At 48.8% G+C, this 19,345-nt stretch overlaps 4 protein-coding genes and 2 pseudogenes across 4 annotated transcripts, besides 15 other annotated features; 4 read left to right on the forward strand and 2 right to left on the reverse strand.

Annotated features, from left to right (window-relative positions):
- Positions 1-14,553: a sequence feature (heterozygous, Esmeraldo-like haplotype).
- Positions 71-96: a microsatellite.
- Positions 211-230: a microsatellite.
- Positions 383-418: a microsatellite.
- On the forward strand, positions 424-1,956 carry Tc00.1047053509803.10 (uncharacterized protein; the record flags this gene model as incomplete). Its single annotated transcript, XM_804475.1, has 1 exon — positions 424-1,956. The coding sequence occupies one exon, from the start codon at positions 424-426 to the stop codon at positions 1,954-1,956; it is 1,533 nt and encodes a 510-aa protein (XP_809568.1).
- Positions 2,633-2,686: a sequence feature (T-rich).
- Positions 3,635-3,663: a microsatellite.
- Positions 3,833-3,856: a microsatellite.
- Positions 3,925-3,948: a microsatellite.
- On the forward strand, positions 4,037-5,755 carry Tc00.1047053509803.30 (hypothetical protein, conserved; the record flags this gene model as incomplete). The annotated part of the gene is made up of 1 exon (XM_804476.1): positions 4,037-5,755. The coding sequence occupies one exon, from the start codon at positions 4,037-4,039 to the stop codon at positions 5,753-5,755; it is 1,719 nt and encodes a 572-aa protein (XP_809569.1).
- Positions 5,850-5,893: a microsatellite.
- On the forward strand, positions 6,055-10,050 carry Tc00.1047053509803.40 (5-oxoprolinase, putative; the record flags this gene model as incomplete). The annotated part of the gene is made up of 1 exon (XM_804477.1): positions 6,055-10,050. One exon carries the CDS (start codon positions 6,055-6,057, stop codon positions 10,048-10,050), a length of 3,996 nt encoding a protein of 1,331 aa, XP_809570.1.
- Positions 10,148-10,191: a sequence feature (T-rich).
- Positions 11,011-11,043: a microsatellite.
- On the forward strand, positions 11,080-14,880 carry Tc00.1047053509803.50 (hypothetical protein, conserved; the record flags this gene model as incomplete). Its single annotated transcript, XM_804478.1, has 1 exon — positions 11,080-14,880. The coding sequence occupies one exon, from the start codon at positions 11,080-11,082 to the stop codon at positions 14,878-14,880; it is 3,801 nt and encodes a 1,266-aa protein (XP_809571.1).
- Positions 14,554-15,314: a sequence feature (haploid, non-Esmeraldo-like haplotype).
- Positions 15,315-16,256: a sequence feature (haploid, Esmeraldo-like haplotype).
- On the reverse strand, positions 15,705-18,209 carry Tc00.1047053509803.60 (annotated as a pseudogene).
- Positions 16,257-17,351: a sequence feature (areas not merged during assembly with more than two copies in the genome that could not be assigned to a particular haplotype).
- Positions 17,352-19,345: a sequence feature (heterozygous, non-Esmeraldo-like haplotype).
- Tc00.1047053509803.70 lies at positions 18,401-19,054 on the reverse strand (annotated as a pseudogene).

Consider the following 19,345-nt stretch of genomic DNA (forward strand, 5'->3'; position numbering starts at 1 on the left):
TTTTCCTCTTTTTCTGCTTTCTCCACGATTCTTTTTATCTAACTGTTTATTTTATTTCTCTCCCTTTTTGAAAAAAAAAAAAAAAAAAAAAAAAAATGGGTTGAGAGGTGTCTGAAATCACTCTGGACGTCTCCTCTGGTTGATTGGATGTTGTAGTTAACTGCCCTTGTTTTTTTTTTTTTTTTTATGGTTTTCTTTCCCCCACCCCCTACACACACACACACACACACTTGTCTCTACCCGTACGCACCAAGCAATACACGGGCTGCACTCACAGCCACAACTGTTGCAGGGATAAGAGGAGTGAACTGAAGAGTTATAGGAGTAAGAAAGAGAAGAAGGGGGAGGACTGTGCTATTATTTAGTAACTCGACGAAGATATATATAATATAATATATATATAATATAATATAATATATATACATGCTTGAAGAGGCAACCCCGCGCGCGCAGCTCCATATTCAGCGTATTTTAGGCGAATTTAGAGAGCCTCCCAATGGGAGCACTGGAACGATAGCACCAACAACGTTGCGAAGCCCCCCAATTCGTCACGTCTTGCCAGCAAGCTGTCCAAATTTTATGGGGTCATCAACCGGTTCTTCCGCTCAACGTGTTGATTCACGTGACCGTCACCTCGCGGGGAATTCGATTCCACACAGAAGCAGCAACAGCAGCGTTAGAGCGGCACAAGTGAAAGGAAATGGGCCGTCGCCAGGTCGCAAAATCGCGGCCGCGCCCACCCGTGTGAAGTCTACACGCTCTTTACTTGATCCGTCGGAGGTTTCTTTGGAGTCCGATCTCCCGCGTCCTGAGACACAAATGCAGGGTGTGTCTCAGAAGATACAGCGGCTTGCCGGTGTTCCGGAAGGAAGTTCTTTATTGGTGCATGAAGTTGGTTTAAATGGAATGATGGGAGAAGATGCCGTGACGGGTACAAATTCCATAAACTCTGCAACGTCTATAAAATGTTGCATTCGACAACTAGAGGATGATGAGACGTTTTACCGACGATTCATTTGCAACACAGCTGATGCCTGCATAGAGATGCTGCGGCGGGTCATTTGCTACGGGGAAGAGGCTGTTAAGCAATTAAGAGAGGTGACAGACATGGTGGTGGGGGTTTCTAGGTTTGTAAACATATCAGCCGAAGAGGTTCTTCAAACTCCTGAAGAACACTTAAGCCGTGCCTTCAACCCCGGGTTGAAGGGACCTCTCATGGATGTCAAGGGGGCACTGGATAAGTTGCAGCAAATGCCAGCCATCCTGGTGGCCAATTACGATCAATTAGTGTCCAAAAACCCCGGAGTATGTGAGACGCAAGATTCAGCACGCATCTTTTCCTCACCTCAGCTCAATTTACAAAAGACACCGCAAACACCACAACAACAAATTTTGTCTCCACGCGACGCAAATTTTTATGTTCGACGACCGTCTTCTCTTTTTTCGCGTTGCGGAAGCCTGCAAGCGATGAGTTCTCGATCGCATCAACCGATTATTGGGATTACGAATCCTCATGCGGGGTTTTTGGTGGGTGAAAGTCTTGAGAGTGAGGAAGTACCGTTCAGCACAACAACTGGAGCAAACATGGTGCATTCACAGAGAGAGCGTGATGCGGACCCCTTGTGGGCGATGGAGGATTTACGGGAAGAGAATGTGTATTGGCAGGAAGAGGCTCTGCGTGCGGTGTTAGAGGCAGAGAAATACTCGCAGATGCTGCACACGGTAGTTGGGTTCCCTCCTTCAAGCCCTTTCAATGGGAATAGTGAATTGGGATCCAGAAGAATTTCCATCACAGCAATGGGGTCACCCACCCAGATGATTGTTGTGCAGCGCCTTTTCATAAGATTACTTGAGGAAAAGGAGGAGGGAGACCGGAGTAGAATACAGTCATGGGAAGCGCAAGAGTGGTGGGGGCTTTGGTTCTCTGCACGAAATGCCGTCAAAAAACACCACTAGAAGCGGGAGCAGTTGGGTGCACATGATTTTCTTTTTGGGTTTTTTTCTTGTGTTTTCTCAAATAAATTTGATGTTCCACATTGCGGCAAAACGTGCCCCTCAGACCTCATGGTGTTACAACTGTGCTCTAGTAAGACGCGGCTGGCCCGGGCGCTGATCGATGACGTCAGGCCTGTGCCAAAACACACAGCAATTTCGTGGGGAAACATTGCTGGCTCCTGGACTCCCCTGACAATACGGGGGTAATTGACCCTGGCAACACGGTGAGGTAGTCAATCATGAAATTGCCAGGGGTGTCGCAAATGAGTTACATCATAATGACAGGAGACGTTCTTCTGGGGATGCGAGTTATGCCACGTGCGTCGTGCAAGAAGTCTGCCCCGGAGAATATGAAGGGTCCCTCTCTGTTACATGAGTGGAAAAAGCGCACATACGCAGCAGCTCTGACAGGCATGGCGACCATCATGAAAAGAAGAAGCGTTTCGGAATGAATGAAATGGACGACTCCTGTGGGAAGTTTTGCAGAATCCACAACCGGGAAATAAACATGTATTGTGGAGCTGGAGACAGAAAAGGCCTTTTTCTTCGCACCACGCATGAAATGGCAATTGCTGATGATGGGATGATGTAGTATTTTAATACGCAATTACGCATGCGTCTAAAACTCTGTTCTCCCTTTTCTTTTTTTTTCTTTTTTTTTTTTTTTTTCTTTCTCTCTGTCTTCCTTTTTGTCACTATCCCTTTTTCTTTTTGAGAAATGCATTTAATTGCTTTTATTGTATATAATCTTTTTGGCGCCGCGGGTGCGGATTTTTTTGTGGTTGATGTGGTTTTTGCTCATTTGCCTCTTCAACCACGCCTATTCATTGGCTATGATTTGTAATGGGCACAAAAGGGAAGTAAATGACAAGAGAATGTTTTTTTTTTTTGTAGTTGTCGTTTTTCATTTTGCGAGAGTTGCTGTTTTTTTTTTTTTTTTGTTGTTTTTTGAGGGACTGAGCGTTTGGAGACGGAAAATAAAGGAGGTTGACGCGCATGTCATTATAGCAGCGAAAGGAAAAGGAAAGAAAACACACACAAAAAAAAAAAAAACGGCGGAAACTGGAGTTGCAGAGCGGGACTCCCAAGAAGAGGTTTCAAAACATGCGAGCCGGTGGAGGAATTGAAACGTGACTGTCGTTTTTTTTTTTTTTTTTTTGCGTGTGGCTTGCGGTCTGGCCAACTGTGCACTGGTGTGTGTTTTGCGGCGCCGTTGTCACAGTGACGAGGAGTTTTATCTTCCATTTGAAGAAATTTAATAAAAACAAAAAGGAAAACAAATAAAACAGCACCTGGGATTTGTTGAAGGACTGGGGGAAGAGGGAGTAAACATTGCCGCTGCCTCCGCCAATAATTGTATTATGGGCATGCGCAAATGTGGGAGAAAAACTTTTTTTACATGACCTCCCACCGCCTGATGTAATTTTTGTATCTTTTTTTTTATTTTGATTTCCCCCCCTTTCAAAGAGCCCTCGTTTTTGTTGTCTTTTTTCTGTGGGGGAATTTTTATGCGTCATCACCATCATCATGTACACAGAAGAATGTTCAATATATTTTTCCTTCCTGTTTGCTCGCTGTGTGGTATATATTATTGTGAAGATGTGCACAATTTTTTTTTTTTGTCTTGTTTTGCTGAGAGTTTCTTTTTTTTTTTTTTTTTTTTTTTTTCCTTCCTGTTGCTGTTGTTGTTGTTGATGATGATGACTCATAATCTTTTGAGTCTTGTGTTTTTTATTGGGGCGTGTTTCAGTTCCCTTCTGTTCTATTGTCTCTGCGTATGCCTCGATAATTATAGTTGTATGCCGAGTGAATTTAATGCGTTGCTTCGGGCAGACCCTTTTTTTTTTTTTTTTTTTTTTTTGGCCTTCCCTCTTCTCGCCCTCTTTTCCACATGTCTGTGAGTTCTTTTTTTTTTCTCTCTTTCTCTTTTTTTGTTTTGTTTTGTTTTGTTTTCTGCTTTTGTATTCCTCCGCAATGAAACGGAATTGTGGGAAGAAGTGTGATCGAACCTCGTTTATTTTTCTTCGGGAGCGCCTTACAAATGCAGATTGTGATGAGCGACGAAAAGAAAAGCGCCACAACAGCGGCTTGGGCAGCGCCGTTGCTCTGCTTCCTCTTCATGATTTTGTCCATTGGGACTGTCGCGGCAGCACAAGAGGGGAGCCACGAACTCGCACAAATTGTTTTTGTCAGCTGCAACCAACACGACCGGGATCAGAACTACTGGGACGTGATTGCGGCCACCGTCGAGCACGGAAAAGACGCTGGGCAGCTGAATAAGCCACTGAAGCGTGCTACAGGCAGTTGTGCGGCGAATTCCTCCGTGGATGCACTCGTTTGGCTTGGCGATGCGGTGTACGCGGACAATTTTAGTGCCTTTAGGGGTTGCTATCCGAACACCGATTTGGAGTTGGTCCGTTCAAAGTTTACAAAACAACGAAACGCCCCGGAATATGTCGCCTTTCGCCAGACATGTGTGCGCCAGCGCCCAACCTTGGCTTTCCGTGAGGACGGAGAAGAAACGCAATTTGTCATGGGTGTCTGGGACGACCATGACATGGGCAAGAACGACGGTGGGGCAGAATACGCTGACAAGGACGCCACGCAGCAGTTTTTTTTGGATTTCCTAGGTGTTGCGAAGAACAGCCCGCGCAGAAAGCAAAAGGGTGTATACGTTTTTGAAACCATTCCATTTCGGGCGTTGGATTCAAATGCCAGCGTCAATCCCGCGAAATCCGCCGCAATAAAAGAGTTGCATAGCTTATATGATCATGCTGTGTGCTTTCTTCTTTTGGACGCACGCTACTTTCGTGAACCCTCAAATGCCACTCGTAGTGGTGATATGTTGGGTGAAGTGCAGTGGAAATGGCTTGAGGAGCGTCTCCGCAATGACGTGGCGGGGCAGAACCCAGTCAGCGGCCGGGAACGATGTGCACTGACAATCGTGGGGAGCGGAGTGCAGGTGATTATGGACGAGAAGGTGAGCGAAAGCTGGGGTGCATTTCCGCTCTCGCGAAACCGCCTTTTTTTGCTGCTCCGCCGATATAAGAGCGAACGAGTGATTTTTATTAGCGGCGATGTGCACCTCGGTGAGATTGGCATGGACACCACACAGGACGCCATGGAGGCGCTCGGGTACCCCATTCTTGAGGCGACGAGCTCCGGACTGACGCACAGTTCCGCTACATTTTGGGGTTTGCCTACTTTAATGAGGACATTATTTCCCAGTCCACGCCGCGTGGGTATTTACATTGAAAGAAATTTCGGTGTCGTGCGTTTGACGGCAGACCCCGAGGCTCTTATCATGGCCTTAAAACGCGACGGCAAGGCACAGAGGCACCAATTTGAGAGGTACATAAACGTCTCCGTCTTTATTCACAGCATTCCGCAACAAGGAAAGGCCGTTCTGCAGCTGTCGTTGCCATTAGATGTGTTTACAATCGATGGAGGAGGCGGTACGAAGGGCCGCTTCACTACGTTGACTTCTGCGGTGAAACGGACATGTGAGAACCCATCCAAAGAAAATACAGAAAATGGAGATTGCTCACCTGCGTATTACCCACGTTCTGCTCCGTTACCTGTTTTTACTTCTTTGATTCAATTTCTCCAACGCCACATATGGCCCCAGCACACACTTTTGCAGGTTGTTTCCACCGTTGTAAGTACATCGGTATTGCTCCTGTTAGCAGCTACGGCCGTGTTTTGTATACGACTGTGGAATACCGGCTCAAAGGGGAAAAAAAGAGAAAAAATTAGCTGATTTTTTGCACATTCTTTCATTTGCTTTTATTTTGGTTTTCTTGAGGTGATTTTTTATGGAAGTGTGAAGATGTCAGGAAAAGAAACGACAAGCAATATATATATATATATATATATATATATATATATATATATATATTAGATGTATGTGGTAACCTGATTTTTTCCCCCCCTACACAAATATAATGCTTCTTTGATGGAATTTAATCATCTTTCCATGTTTGTTTGTTTTTCTTTTTTTGTGTGTGTGGATCCCACCTCCCTTTGTAAGCGTCAAAGAAGTAAAGGGAAGCACTGACTATGAACTTAAAGTATCCACGTTTCCGTATCTCAGTTGATCGGGGAGGAACCTTTACAGATGTCGTGGGGGACGTCACGTTTGAGGATGGAACAACGCATTGGAAGACACTCAAGCTGTTGTCGTGTGATCCGCAGCACTACCCTGACGCTCCAAGTGAAGGTATTCGACGCATTATGCGTTGCTATATCCCTGATGTGGTGCCTGCTAGAGGTTTGATAGAAAACGAATACCTGGACGAGGTCCGCATGGGAACCACAGTCGCCACGAATGCGCTTCTGGAGCACAATGGGGAGCGGTCTGTGATGGTTTTAACAGAGGGTTTTGCCGACATTTTGGATATTCGCGATCAGGCCCGTCCTTCCATCTTTGCTCTGCACATTAAGAAGAATCCTGTTCTTGCGGAATGCACCGTGGAGGCCAAGGAGCGTGTACGCATAATTTCATTAAAAGAAGCAAGATCCACAATACCGTGGCCCAAGGAATGGATTAAATGCGGGGAGAGCTACATTGCAGATGTCGTGCGGCCCCTGGAGAAGGATGACCTGCGACAAAAGCTTCAGAAAGCATATAATGACGGGATTCGAAGTGTTGGAGTGTCACTGCTGCACTCTTATGCATACAGTAAGCATGAAGAAGAGGTTAAAGAGATTGCAAAGGGAATTGGATTTACAAATATTAGTCTCTCCTCCGAGCTGATGGCACTCATGAAGTACGTTCCGCGGTCTACGACGGCTTCTGTGGATGCATATCTTACTCCATTGATATTTAATTATATCAGGAGCTTTCGAGCCAATTTTAAGCATAATATGCTAGGGACACGGCTATATTTTATGCAAAGTGACGGCGGTCTCACGAGTGCGGATGATTTCTTTGGGTTCCGATCGGTTCTCAGTGGTCCAGCAGGTGGTGTCATGGGGTGTGCACGATGCGCCGTGCAGGATCTTGGGGAGCATGTGCAGGTCGTTGGGATTGACATGGGTGGCACCAGCACCGACGTCTCTCGCTGTGACGGGGAAAGTGTCAGTCACATTGTGGAGTCTGAGATCTCCGGGATCCAATTGCATGCCCCGCAGGTAAGAGTGCATACAGTTGCGGCAGGTGGTGGCTCCTTGTTGAAATGGGAAAATGGCATCTTTTGTGTGGGTCCTGGGTCGGCTGGCTCTCACCCAGGCCCGGCGTGCTACGGAAAGGGTGGCCCTCTTACCGTGACAGATGCCAATTTGGTGCTGGGACACCTCAATACGGAGTTTTTTCCCCGCGTGTTTGGTCTCCATGCGGATGAGCCGCTACATGTAAATGCCGCAAAGGCGCTGTTTGAAACCCTCACTGAAAAAATAGCCAATGACACGGGAAAGCCATGGACAGTTGAGGAAGTGGCCCACGCTTTTGTTGTTGTCGCGAACGAGACGATGTGTCGACCCATTCGAAACATTACCGAAGCGAATGGATACTCCTGTCCAAGCCACACGTTGGCGGTCTTTGGTGGCGCAGGTGGACAACACGCCTGTGCTATCGCCAGGAGCTTGGGTATGGCACGAATTTATTTTCATCCGCTGGCCTCCTTGTTGAGTGCCGTGGGAGTAAGTATGACAGACATAGTACAGGAACGCATCAGCAGTTCTCAGATTTACATTAATCAGAAGAACGCAGAGGCTGCCATTCAGGAACAGTTTAGGTCTATAGCAACATCTGCCAAAGAAGAACTTCAACGGTTAGGGTTTGATGACGATCACATTGTCCTTGAGCATTACCTCAGCATGCGGTATGAGGGCACTTCCACCAGCATTATGGTGCTGTTAGATGGTACATTTGAGGATCAGACTGTGGAAAGTGGGGAGAGCGATGGTGCTGGAAATTTGATGCACCGAGTTAAAGCGAATTTTACCCATTGTTACGAGCAGCAATTTGGGTTTCTCCTAATGAAGCGAGAAATCATGGTTGATGCTGTTCGCGTCCGAGGGCGAGGCGTGCAGATAGGGAAAGAGGCCCGTGCTCGCATAGCACAACAAAAACAAAATTCAGCGGTACATCAGCCGCCATATTCGACTCGGGTAAAACTCGCGCCAAGGCCGATATCGACGATGAAAACATATCTCTCAAATGGATGGGAAACGGTGAATGTCTACATTGTCAATGCAGATAATGGTCCAGTTGAAGGGCCTGCCGTGCTTGTCGGGAAAGGCACCAGCATTCTGTTGGAATCCAATTCTATAGCGTACACCAATGACAGCGGTTCTCTTATCATTCACACATCGCAACTCATTGAAAAGATCTCCACTGCATTGCATCCGCTCCACCTTTCTATTTTTTCTCACCGATTTATGTCCATTGCGGAACAGATGGGAAATGCCCTGCAACGCACGAGCATCTCAACAAACATTAAGGAGCGTCTGGACTTTAGCTGTGCGATTTTTGACAAAAATGGAAATTTGGTGGCAAATGCTCCGCATATTCCTGTTCACCTTGGAGCTATGGGTGCGGCGATAAGATGGCAGCGTGAATATTATGGAGATCAATGGCGGGAGGGGGAAATGCTGCTTAGTAATCATCCTGCATGTGGTGGTAGTCATTTGCCCGATATTACAGTTATGTCTCCCTTTTTCTTTAGGGGAGAAGTTATTTTCTATGTTGCTTCTCGAGGACACCATGCTGATGTGGGAGGAACGACACCTGGATCCATGCCACCATTTTCAAAGACTTTACAAGAGGAGGGTGCAGCCATAAAAACCGTGAAACTTATCGAAGATGGCATATTTCAAGAAGAACGTATTCGAGAATTACTCTTGAAGCCCGGAAAATGCACAAGAATGTCGGGTTGCCGTACCTTGGAAGACAGCATTTCTGACTTGCACGCACAGGTAGCTGCGAATAAGCGAGGTATGCAACTGTTAAAAGAACTGATGGAAACTTATGGATATGAGGTTGTTCAAGCATACATGGGTTACATACAGGACCTTGCTGAAGCTTCTGCCCGAGACGCTCTCAAGCGGGTAGCAAAGTTTTATGGCACAACTCTCCCTTCTGTGGATTACATGGATGACGGTTCAGAGATTCGTCTGAAAATTGAAATTGACCCTGAAACGGGGTCATCTTGCTTTGACTTTACTGGGACGAGCAGCCAAGTTCTGAATTCTACGAATTGTCCTACGGCGGTCGTTTATTCGGCTATCATCTACTGCATTCGATGTATTGTTGACGCGGATATTCCGCTTAATCAAGGTTGTATGAGACCGATAAGGGTTGTGCTCGAACGAGGCTCTATTCTTTCTCCTGACGATGAACTTCCGGTGGTTGCAGGGAACGTGTTGACCAGTCAGCGGGTAACAGATGTCATCTTTACGGCTCTACGTGCGGTAGCATGCAGTCATGGCTGTATGAACAACTTCACTATGGGGTCCTCCGACGTTGCTTACTATGAGACCATATGCGGTGGAAGTGGTGCAGGTGATGGGTTTAATGGAGCTTCTGCAGTGCATACACATATGACAAACACACGAATGACTGACCCAGAGATACTTGAAACACGCTATCCTGTAATTCTGCGCTTTTTTCGAATTCGTCGGGGATCTGGTGGAAAAGGGAAATACAAGGGTGGCGATGGTGTGGTGCGCAGCTTCTTATTCTTGCAGGATCTGACCGCCGTTCTGCTTACTGAGCGACGCGTGTTGGAGCCGAAGGGATTATTTGGTGGTGGCAATGGCATGAAAGGATTGAATATGGTGTACGTCCCTAATGAGGACACGGCTGCACGTTGGTCGGTTTCACCACAAGAGATGCTTCACGACGTGAGGCGAGGAGAATGGACGCGGGAGGAGGAAACACGCTCTTCTGATGGCTGCGCCGTCTACCGCGCAAGAAATGCGGGCGGGAAGAATGTTCTTGCGGTAAGGTGTGGTGACATACTCACCATCCATACAGGCGGTGGTGGCGGGTGCTATCCAGAAGAGGCGAAACAAGAGAATAAGCGAGGTACGATTCATGACTATGGTGTGTGAGTGGGAGTAAGAATGAAAAAGAAGCAAGGCTGCGCCAGGTGGAGCGTGATGATACCTGTGCTCCTTCATCCTCAGTCATAAATTTCAAGCCGCTCTATTTTTTTATGTTCTTTTGTTGCTGCCTTTTTTTTTTTTTTTTTTGTACCAGTCATCCCGCCCACCCAACAACTATTGCCCTCCACGCCGAGGGGGAGCCCGGCGGCTGCAGGGCAGTTCAATGCTGCTGCTTTGTGAGTTTGCAATGGGTTTGGGGACCATACATGTGCCGTTCGAATCCATTGGGCTACTGCGGTGCGTGGGTGTGGCTGTTGGAAAATTCTCGTCCGAATCGGGATTTCGGTCGCACTGAAACGACTTTTTGCCTCCCGCTGTTGTGTCGTCTCGCTTTGTAAAAGGTGGGACGAGGCCTTGTCCAGACGCACATTTTCCCTCTATTTACCTTGATGATGCTTTTGAGACAAAAAAAAAAGATTTTCATTATTCCTCTCTCTGTATTTATATATACAAATATACGTTAACGTCGAAGACAGGGGTAACCCGAAAAGTGGATGAGATTTGAGAGCGTTCTTTTATATTTTTATTCTTAACAACGCGTATAGCTTTACAATAAGTACAGTTGGCAATTATCGATGGAATCCCGTGGCGGGTTAAAACTTTACTCCTCGGTCAGCGTTGATTTTGCCTCTATCTTTCCCCCCCCCTCCCTGCTCTTTAGCTTCCTCTCTATCAAAGAATACGGGACCCTGGCAACCGGTTGAGGCGGCCGGCTGCGCCATTAGTTCTTGGGATTCTTATTTTTGGCCGTTGTTTTATTTTTGTTGTTTCTCTTGGTTTGCTTGCATTTTTCTTTTATTTCCCCGACGGAGGTGAAGCCATTCCGCTCTATTAAAGCCCACTGGCACGGTAAAGTGCTTGTTGTCTGTGCCCCTCAATTGGGCAGGCCGCATTTATTTTATTTGATTTTTTCTCTTTTTTCTCTTTTTTTTTTTTTTTAAGCAACCGAAGCGTCGAATAGAAATCTCTGGAGCCATGCAAGACGTGGCAGCGGAGGGCGTGGAGGAAAACGCGACGGCGCGAACGACACTTCTCCGGGACAACACTTCACGGTCTGTGGTGACACGCATACCCCGAAAGGGCACGCTTATTTCACTCGCGCCGATGCAGAAGCGGCTGGTCATCTCTGGAGCTCGGGTGGGAGTCACCATTGCAGATGGTCTATTTCTTTCGAGTACAGTAGCCAACCCGCTGTTGACGGTCGCCTTCATCGCGTACGAATCCTTTCGTGCTGTCAACGACTATCGGCGAGGGGAACTCAACACGCTGGGCTACCGGACAAGTCTGACAGATGTGGCACTCCGCGTCGGGAAAGAGGTGGGAACGGCTGCCGTTGGAATTGCTATTGGGAATGGTGTGGGAACACTCATAGGTTTAAGTGCTATTCCAGTAGGGGGGCAGATTATCACCGCCACGGTGCTCTCTGTGACCCTGGGTCTTTGTGTCGGCACACTTATTACGCGTTATGCCGATCGTGTTTTTGTTCGTCTACAATTGCAAGCTCAGTATGGATATTCACCGAATGAGCAGAAATCTCGAAGGCGATTTGAACAGTTACTTGAGGCACAGCACGATCTTTCATCTTTTGAAACATGTCGGATTGTCCAGCACTACCGAGATTACAGAGTGGCATGTGGTTGGGAAAGTCATACCGATGTCGACGACTACCGTGCTTCAGCTGATATAAATATGATGCCCGTTTCATTCCAACATTTTGCCATTGTTCAGTTGCAGCGTAAGTGGGGATTTCTCAATGAATATGATGAGTGCAGGAAAGTATTTAAGGCGCTAATGTTGTTACACCACCCAGACAAGGGTGGGGATGGCGAGCTTGTGGCACAGTTAAACCACGATTATGAAATTTATGCGTTTTGTCAGGGATGGCAAGGAGGTTCTTTGGGCATTTATCAAAGAGAAGGGGCCGCAGAGCCGCCAAATACATCCGTTGGAATTAGAAAAGGGAAAAGAAATGTCATTGTAAACTTTCTGCGCTCGCTATTTCGTCCTGCAAGTAACTCCGCTTTGGAGGCTGAAGATCTCCGGCAATGTGGACTTTTAGCATTGGAAGCGGGGACCCCGACGGAGCTGCACAGGTTTGACGAGGTTGACTGGGAGGCCATGGACAAGGAAGAATTGGGAATATGTGAGCGACCCGTTTTTGGTACGAGCGCCTCCGTAAAACAACGGAGTGTTTCTCGCGTGTTGGCCTCTATTCATCGTTGCTATCAACTTGCCACGGAGGCGATTACATTTGCTGGCCTGGTTAGACTGTATAAAGAGGAAAAGGAGTGGTCAGAGCTTGAACGAGATATATTTCTATTTAACCGACTACAGGCATTTGTCACGGTGACCAAGGATGACATTCAAGTCGAGAGTGGCGACCCGGGTTCATCCAAAGAACACGTTTGCTGTGGAATTACGTGGCGCACGAGGGCGGAAGCAGTTTTAAGGCGCGAGGAGCGAAGGGAAGCGATTGTGTCCCGCTGCTTTCCCCCATGCGTCTCTTCCGAGTTATTGGGGACGCTTGAATTGTGGAAAACGGCCCAAAGTCTGGCGGAGAGTTTCTTCAAACAGAGTAACGGTGCTGCTGGTGGCGGTGGCAACAGCTATAACAACAAAAGCAACGCCAACAACGGGACTGCTGGTGATATACCGATTTCTGACGGCACAGGGCAAACACTCGATACTCTGTTAAACATTCAGAGAGCCTTGCAGGATCTGATGGAAAATAGCACGCAGTCTTGGAAGGATACCGATGCCACCGCTGACGAATCACTCAATCCTTCTTTTATTGAAGAAGTGCAGGCACTCGGACGCACAGCAAGCTGCGCCTTGGCTGGGGCGCACGCCAGAAGCGTAGAGGATACACTGTGGAAAACATGTGAGGAGTTTTTCAAAGGACGTCAGAGAAAGCTGGAGAGTGTCACGTCTTTGTTAAATGAAATACATGATGTGCAATCGTCCCTCAAGAATGCCCCTGTGGAGGAACAAAAAATTCTCCAGAGCCGGCTTGACGATTACATGAAGCAGCTTTTTCTTATACATTATCTCTTTGGGGAGTTGGATGCTGCCACAGTGGAGTTACACGACATATACACCATGCACTTTCCCGAAAAATCGGACAATCTTAAAAAACTGCCCTCATCATGTGCGAAATCGATCCATGAGGAGTTTCATATGGCTCGATATGTGAAATACGAGCGAGAACGAACACTTATGAATTATATAAATATTGAGGTTGAACCACGGAATGCGATGGACCCTTCTTGCCCACCTGCAGACAAAAAAGTCTCTTTGGACTCTGAGAGTGGAGTTGCTGATGTCGAATTTGCTTTACTTCGCGCGCAGTATGTAGACACCATCACGGGCACAGTTACTCCGTGTTGGCTTAAGCGTTATGTCTTTCCAAAAGCGGAGGGGCTAGAAGCGCAACGAAGCGCTGAATTTTTATTTAAAAGTATTATGGAGCGTGAGCTCCGTATTCCAGAATTTTGTGCTACCCATCGTGTGACATGCATCACCGATGTTTTTTCAGATGATTATACACGTCAAATATATTTTCATATTCCGCGAGGGGGAACCCAATTGCGATTTGGTTCAACACATGATGTCCCGAAACGAATTAAGCGAATTGGAGTTCGCTGGTTGCATGATGCGTTGCAGTGTGTCATTGAAATCCACTCCTGCCAGTTGGTGCATGGTGCTATATCCCTGTCAAATTTTACGTATGATGACTTTGGAAATACAACCTTGGGTTTTTTTTCAGATGCGCTTCGTCATCGCGTGCGAGGTGCCGCATCCTTGTTGGACGACACCATTGATTTTGGCGCTTTACTGCATGCGGAAGTGCTTCCATACCTTCTTCGTGCATCACCAGCTGTTTCTCCCGTCCGGAATCCTTCTGTGGCGAGTGGGCGGGAGGAGCGCCTCCCAACGGATACACGATGCATGGATGTTGCCAACGTATATCGAGAGGTTGCGGATCGGTTGATTGGAAAAGTAGAGCCGCGTTGGACGTTAATCGACGCGCGAACCTTTGTTCGGCGATTCCTTGAATTCAACTACAATAGCGATGAACGCAATTATTTGTTTACGAAAGAAGTATCTTACCCAGCACATTGGGCAACTCCCAAAACCATTGTCCCTGTCTCGCTTGTTGTGGACCGCCGCGTTTTTTTGCATTTGCCGACGAACGCCACCGTGTTTCTAAACCGTAATTTACATCTTTGGGATGTTTATTGGAAGTGTCGCCGAAAAATGGTACAAAAGCGCGGCGGCGGATTTTTTTCAATGCCCGCATCACTTAAAAGGCACGCACCCTTCCACCCCTGCAGTGACGATTGTGAAGTCAACGAACGGCTCCTTTGGCACACCTGCCATGACGAGGAGGAGGCGTGGCGAATTTGTCTCGAAGGTCTCCCGTGCAAAAGGCACCGGCTGCGCCTCGCACCGCCATGGCTTGAGTCGGGGGAAGACGGCAAATATTACCCCCGTCGCCACGCCGCCACCCCCGATTGGGGCGTGATTTTCCGCGTGTCACTTGGAACGGTTGTGGAGCATGAGCGGGGAACAGTTTCGGAGCTTCCAAAGAAAAGAGTTGACCTTTCCCAGCGCGCTCGTCCTCCCGCGTGTAATCTCGAGCGTTCCGCGGAGGAGCGCTGTGTGCTTCTAACTGGCTCGAATGATCCGAACGACCCTCGGAAGTGGAAAATTGAGGTGCCCGCGTCCTCGGCGCGCTGTTATCCTGAGTTTATGGTTTGTTGCGTGGGGATTTGAGTTGGAGGAAAAGACACGAGAAAAGTGAGCGTATCGGGAAATGCAAAAGGTGAACGAATTGAGAGCCAGGGAGCGGCGCCGTTTCCGACGAACCGTGGAAGCCGACGCCGCCGAGAGCGCTGAAAATACTTTTTCTCCCTCCCTGCGCACCGCTCTGTGTGAGTTGCCTTCCGTTTTTTCTTTTTTTCCCCTCTTCCCGCTCGGCAGGGTATTGGCACACAGGCCGCCGGAAAGGTTAGGGATGCCATTGGCGAAAAAGGGTGCGGGCGAAGGGGAAAAGGTACCCCAACATGTTTATTTGCGCCAGCAGCTCCCCCAATTCCCGGCCGTTCCGCTAAAATCGAGCACCGCTTCCCGGATGACGCCTCGAGCCGACGCACCGTGGCGCCAAGGCCGCTTAACCCCGTGTTGACGAGGGAACCCAGGAGCCAGCAACGTTTCCCACACAAAACGTGGAGGAAAAAAAAAAAAAAACAGCCAGAAGAACACTTATAGCCTCGAGGGTCCCGTGAATGCTCCTGTCGTCCTTCCCTCCCACAAGAGAACAACAAAGAAGACGGTGCTGATCGTTGGGAAAAAACCAAGAAGGAAGGCGCACCCCAGCGGAGTGCCCACAGTTCTCTCGCCCCAAAGAGGAAACAAACCGAAAAAAATTCACAAACAAGTCACTCCCCGCATCCCCACATCCCATCCCCAACACCATCAGTAATGACACGTGAAGCGTATGTCAAAAGCACATCGTTCCCCGGGCTCGTGTCGACTGTCCGGCGCCGACCACCCACATCAGCGCAGTGCTGCGGAAGCAGACTGCAGTGCAAAATGAATTCAAGAACAAAAACAATAAAACGTAGCAGCTGCCACAATCCGCTCCACGAGAAAAAGCAGCAATGACGACGGTAGCAACAAAAAAAAGCCGTCCACCAGCGGAAAGTTTGTGGCCCACGGTTTGTACAGCACCCCGTACTTTATTTTACGGATCGTTTTCTCATATTCACTCGGCAGCAAACCTTCATCTCCCTTGGGATGCGGTTCAGGGGCCAACTTCAAGACGCAGGGCTTTGCTTGACGTCCTGTTGGCGGCTCAAACTCCGTGAGTTTCGTCGCTATTACCTTTACAAAGGCACTCTCCGTGAACGATTTCAAAGCAAACCATCCAAAAAATATGGGCAAAATATTGTCCTTCGACGCCAACATCAGCCTCAAAAAGCCATTTTATTCTGTTGCACTTGGGAAGCGTTCCAATGTCCGTTCCTCGAGGTAAGCAGATATCGGTGCTTTGAAATGGATCACACCGCCTGCGTATATTTCCCGAACAACCTTCACAAGCTTGTGGGACGGATCCTCAGAATACCATGGCGACTCACCTCCCCGTGAAAAGTGCTCTTTCACAGTTACCTCGTTGATCAATTGCAATGCAAACTTCACCGCTCCACAGCGTTCATTAAACGCCTCCTCATCAAAGACGTGACGTGGAATCGGTCCCAAAAGATACATGTGTTTTTTGACCCCTTTCCGGTATTCCGCTTGTTTCTCTTTAGTCTCATTACGCGTTATCCAAGCGCACACATCGTCTTCACATCCATCTCGTCGGGGCAATTCACGATGATTCGCGCGGCTTGTAGTTGCTTCGCCCACTCATCATAGTTGGTTACCTTTGGGAATGACACCGCAATCATGCCCCATCCAGAAGTAGGCGCAAAATGTCTCAGTGGCGGCGTTCCCTCCTTTGCCACATCGTAGATAATATACACATTCCTCCCATGCCCCCTCAAACTTCTCAACTCCGAGATGCACATGTCCTCATCGCTGTATCTTGTCGCCGCTCTGGTGGTCTTGTCAAACACGTACACATCTCCTCCACCAAAACAGTGGACTACCACTTGGCTTTTCTCGACATCGCAGTGCAGCAGCTGGTAGAGGAGGTACGAGCTGGCAGCCACCGATTTCCCGATCCCGGGCGTCCCAATCAACAGACGTCGCTCGAACTTAAAGTCGGTCCGACCGTGAGGGCTGAACCACGCGGTTAGATCGCCCTTGACGATCTGCCACACTCGATTCACCTCACAGTTTACAAAAACGTCCTTAGGAGGATCCTGTATCGTATTCCGCGAGTACGGCCATCCCTTCTCCGAGGCGAGCACCATCAACGCGGGAGGTGCCGCACCGAATTGCTGCACAGCGTCATTCTTTTCGGTAGCGTCGTCAGCTTTCTTGTACGACAATGATTGTTCTGGCTTCCCCTCACGCACCTCCATTCCTGTCCCCGTTTTCTTTCGCTCCACGCCGTCCGGAGGTTCCACCGCATGGCTCCACCTCGCATTGTGCACAGACTTGTAGCATCCCTCCAGTTTCTCCGGTGCGCTCGTCGTCGTTGGTTTCCTCGCTTCCTCGGCAGCTGCATCCAAGAAATGTTTGGTGGAGTTATGAACAGCTGCTTTTACCTCCGCAGCAGCTAATGACCACCCCGGTGGATTGTTGACACCCTTATCGCAAAGCTTGCGTATATCCTCATCGAAGATCACTTCACCCTTCACGGCTCGCTTCATACTCAAATAATGACCTGGTGCCTGTATTTCGTTCAACGCTCCTTTATCACGGATATACTTCGTGGGGTCCTTGAAAAACTCCTCCAGCAAGACATCCCGATTGGTGTCCACAATGCCCCTGCCGTCCGGTTCCCTCGTAAGATAGTCGTTCAGCTTCATTTCGCTGACGCAAACACTTCCTTTAAACAGTACGTCTTCGATATTAGTGGAAATGGTAAATTTCATTTCTTGCGTTCGTCTTAGCCTTTCCTCTGCCTCCCGCCTCGCTTCTGTCAGTACCTGAGTGAGTACTCCGTTTGGTGTTCCCCTTGCAAGAGGAGTGATTGTATCCTTTTCTTTCATAGTCCCTACGTTGCCCGAGAGAGAACACACCTTCGTGAAGAGGCTTAGTAATGGCCTCCAGCGCTTGGTACGCAGTTAAGTTAAGAATTTCTTCAAGAAGCCGCTGGTCTTGTACGTAATCATCCGGCTCCTGAAAAAACATCTCCATCGTCACATTGTAGTCTTTCATCAACGGCCGCCCTGCCGCCAACACAATTCCAAAGGAAACCGTTCAGCATCATGTTGGTGCTGCTAGTGCTTCCCTCCAGCAGGATTTCCTCTACGCTGCTGCTCATGGTCCACTGCGGTCGCCGCGCTTTCCCTTTTCTTGTGTGAGTCGCGGCCGGTTGATGTGTCGCTGCAGGACACCGGCCTCGCTCTCCTCTGACGATCTCCCTGCGGCACGGCAGACGCTCGACTCTTGGCATTGCCACCTTGCACTCTATTGTGCCTTGGAGGCATTGTTTCCCTTTGTTTTCTTGGTTGAATTGAGTTAAAGCGGAACACTGACCAACAAACGAGAGAGGAATAAAAAAGAAAATAGTCACAGAAATGACTGGAACCTAAAACAAGACTGCCATACGCGCGGTGTGACGGCACTGTACTCCACACACGAGGAGCACCAAAACGACGGCACGTGGATACCATCCACCCAGCACAGTGTTGCTCACACGCAGCTGCGTCTGCAACAGCGACGTCGCGTGCAGCACAAGCGGCGACGCCACCGCGTCCGTCAGCCCGCTCAGCTGGGAGTAGTGCATCGGTCCCGGCGTCACAATCGTCGAGTCACAGACCGTCACGTTCGTGTGTGCCGGCAGGTTGTGCACAAACACGAGCGAGCAGTAGCTCCCGGACAGCCCACTCACGCTCACCTCCAGGCTCCGGTCACTCGCCGGCTCGCCGCTGTAGCCCCGCACGTATATCTGCGCACCGCCGTCGCACACGCAGTTCCTCAGTTCGATGCGCAGCGCGCCGGGAAGCATCGCCGCAACGTCGAACACAACAGCCACGCCGTTCGTGATGTACACGCCGTCCATCAGCACCGTGTCCACGGCGTGGCCAACCGTGATGGCTCTGTCCACCGTGCCGCCCCGCAGTCGCAACACCACCGCATGCACTGCGGGCATCCACGCCGCCGCCGCTACCAGCGCCAACACAACGAGCAGCGCCACACGCACTGCCGCAATGGCCCTGCACCGCACACGGTGCCGGCTGCGCGGACACGCACCCACCGCACACCACATCCGCAAACCCAATCAGATATCAATAGTAATTTATTAGTCTATCGCTCTCGCACCGTCGACCGTAACTCCTGCTTGATAAATCCCTTTCTACAAATGGCAAATCCAGAAACACAATTCCGATAAATCGATATCCCACTACTACTAATCCTACTACTGCAATTAATTCCTAATAGCTTGAAACGATAGTTGTGCTGGTCAAGCCAAAGTATCTCTAACTGCACGCTCAGAATAAGAATAAAAGACAGCAACAACAGTAACCAAACACACTACCAGGCAGAGGCATCCGGCCACAGACAACCTCCACAAAAACACAGCCACCGACAAAAAGACGCGAAGACGCAATCACGCCAGTGA

The sequence above is a fragment of the Trypanosoma cruzi genome, genomic scaffold, assembly GCF_000209065.1.
Source record: "Trypanosoma cruzi strain CL Brener 1047053516469 genomic scaffold, whole genome shotgun sequence".
In the NCBI taxonomy this organism is placed as follows: Eukaryota; Euglenozoa; class Kinetoplastea; order Trypanosomatida; family Trypanosomatidae; genus Trypanosoma; species Trypanosoma cruzi.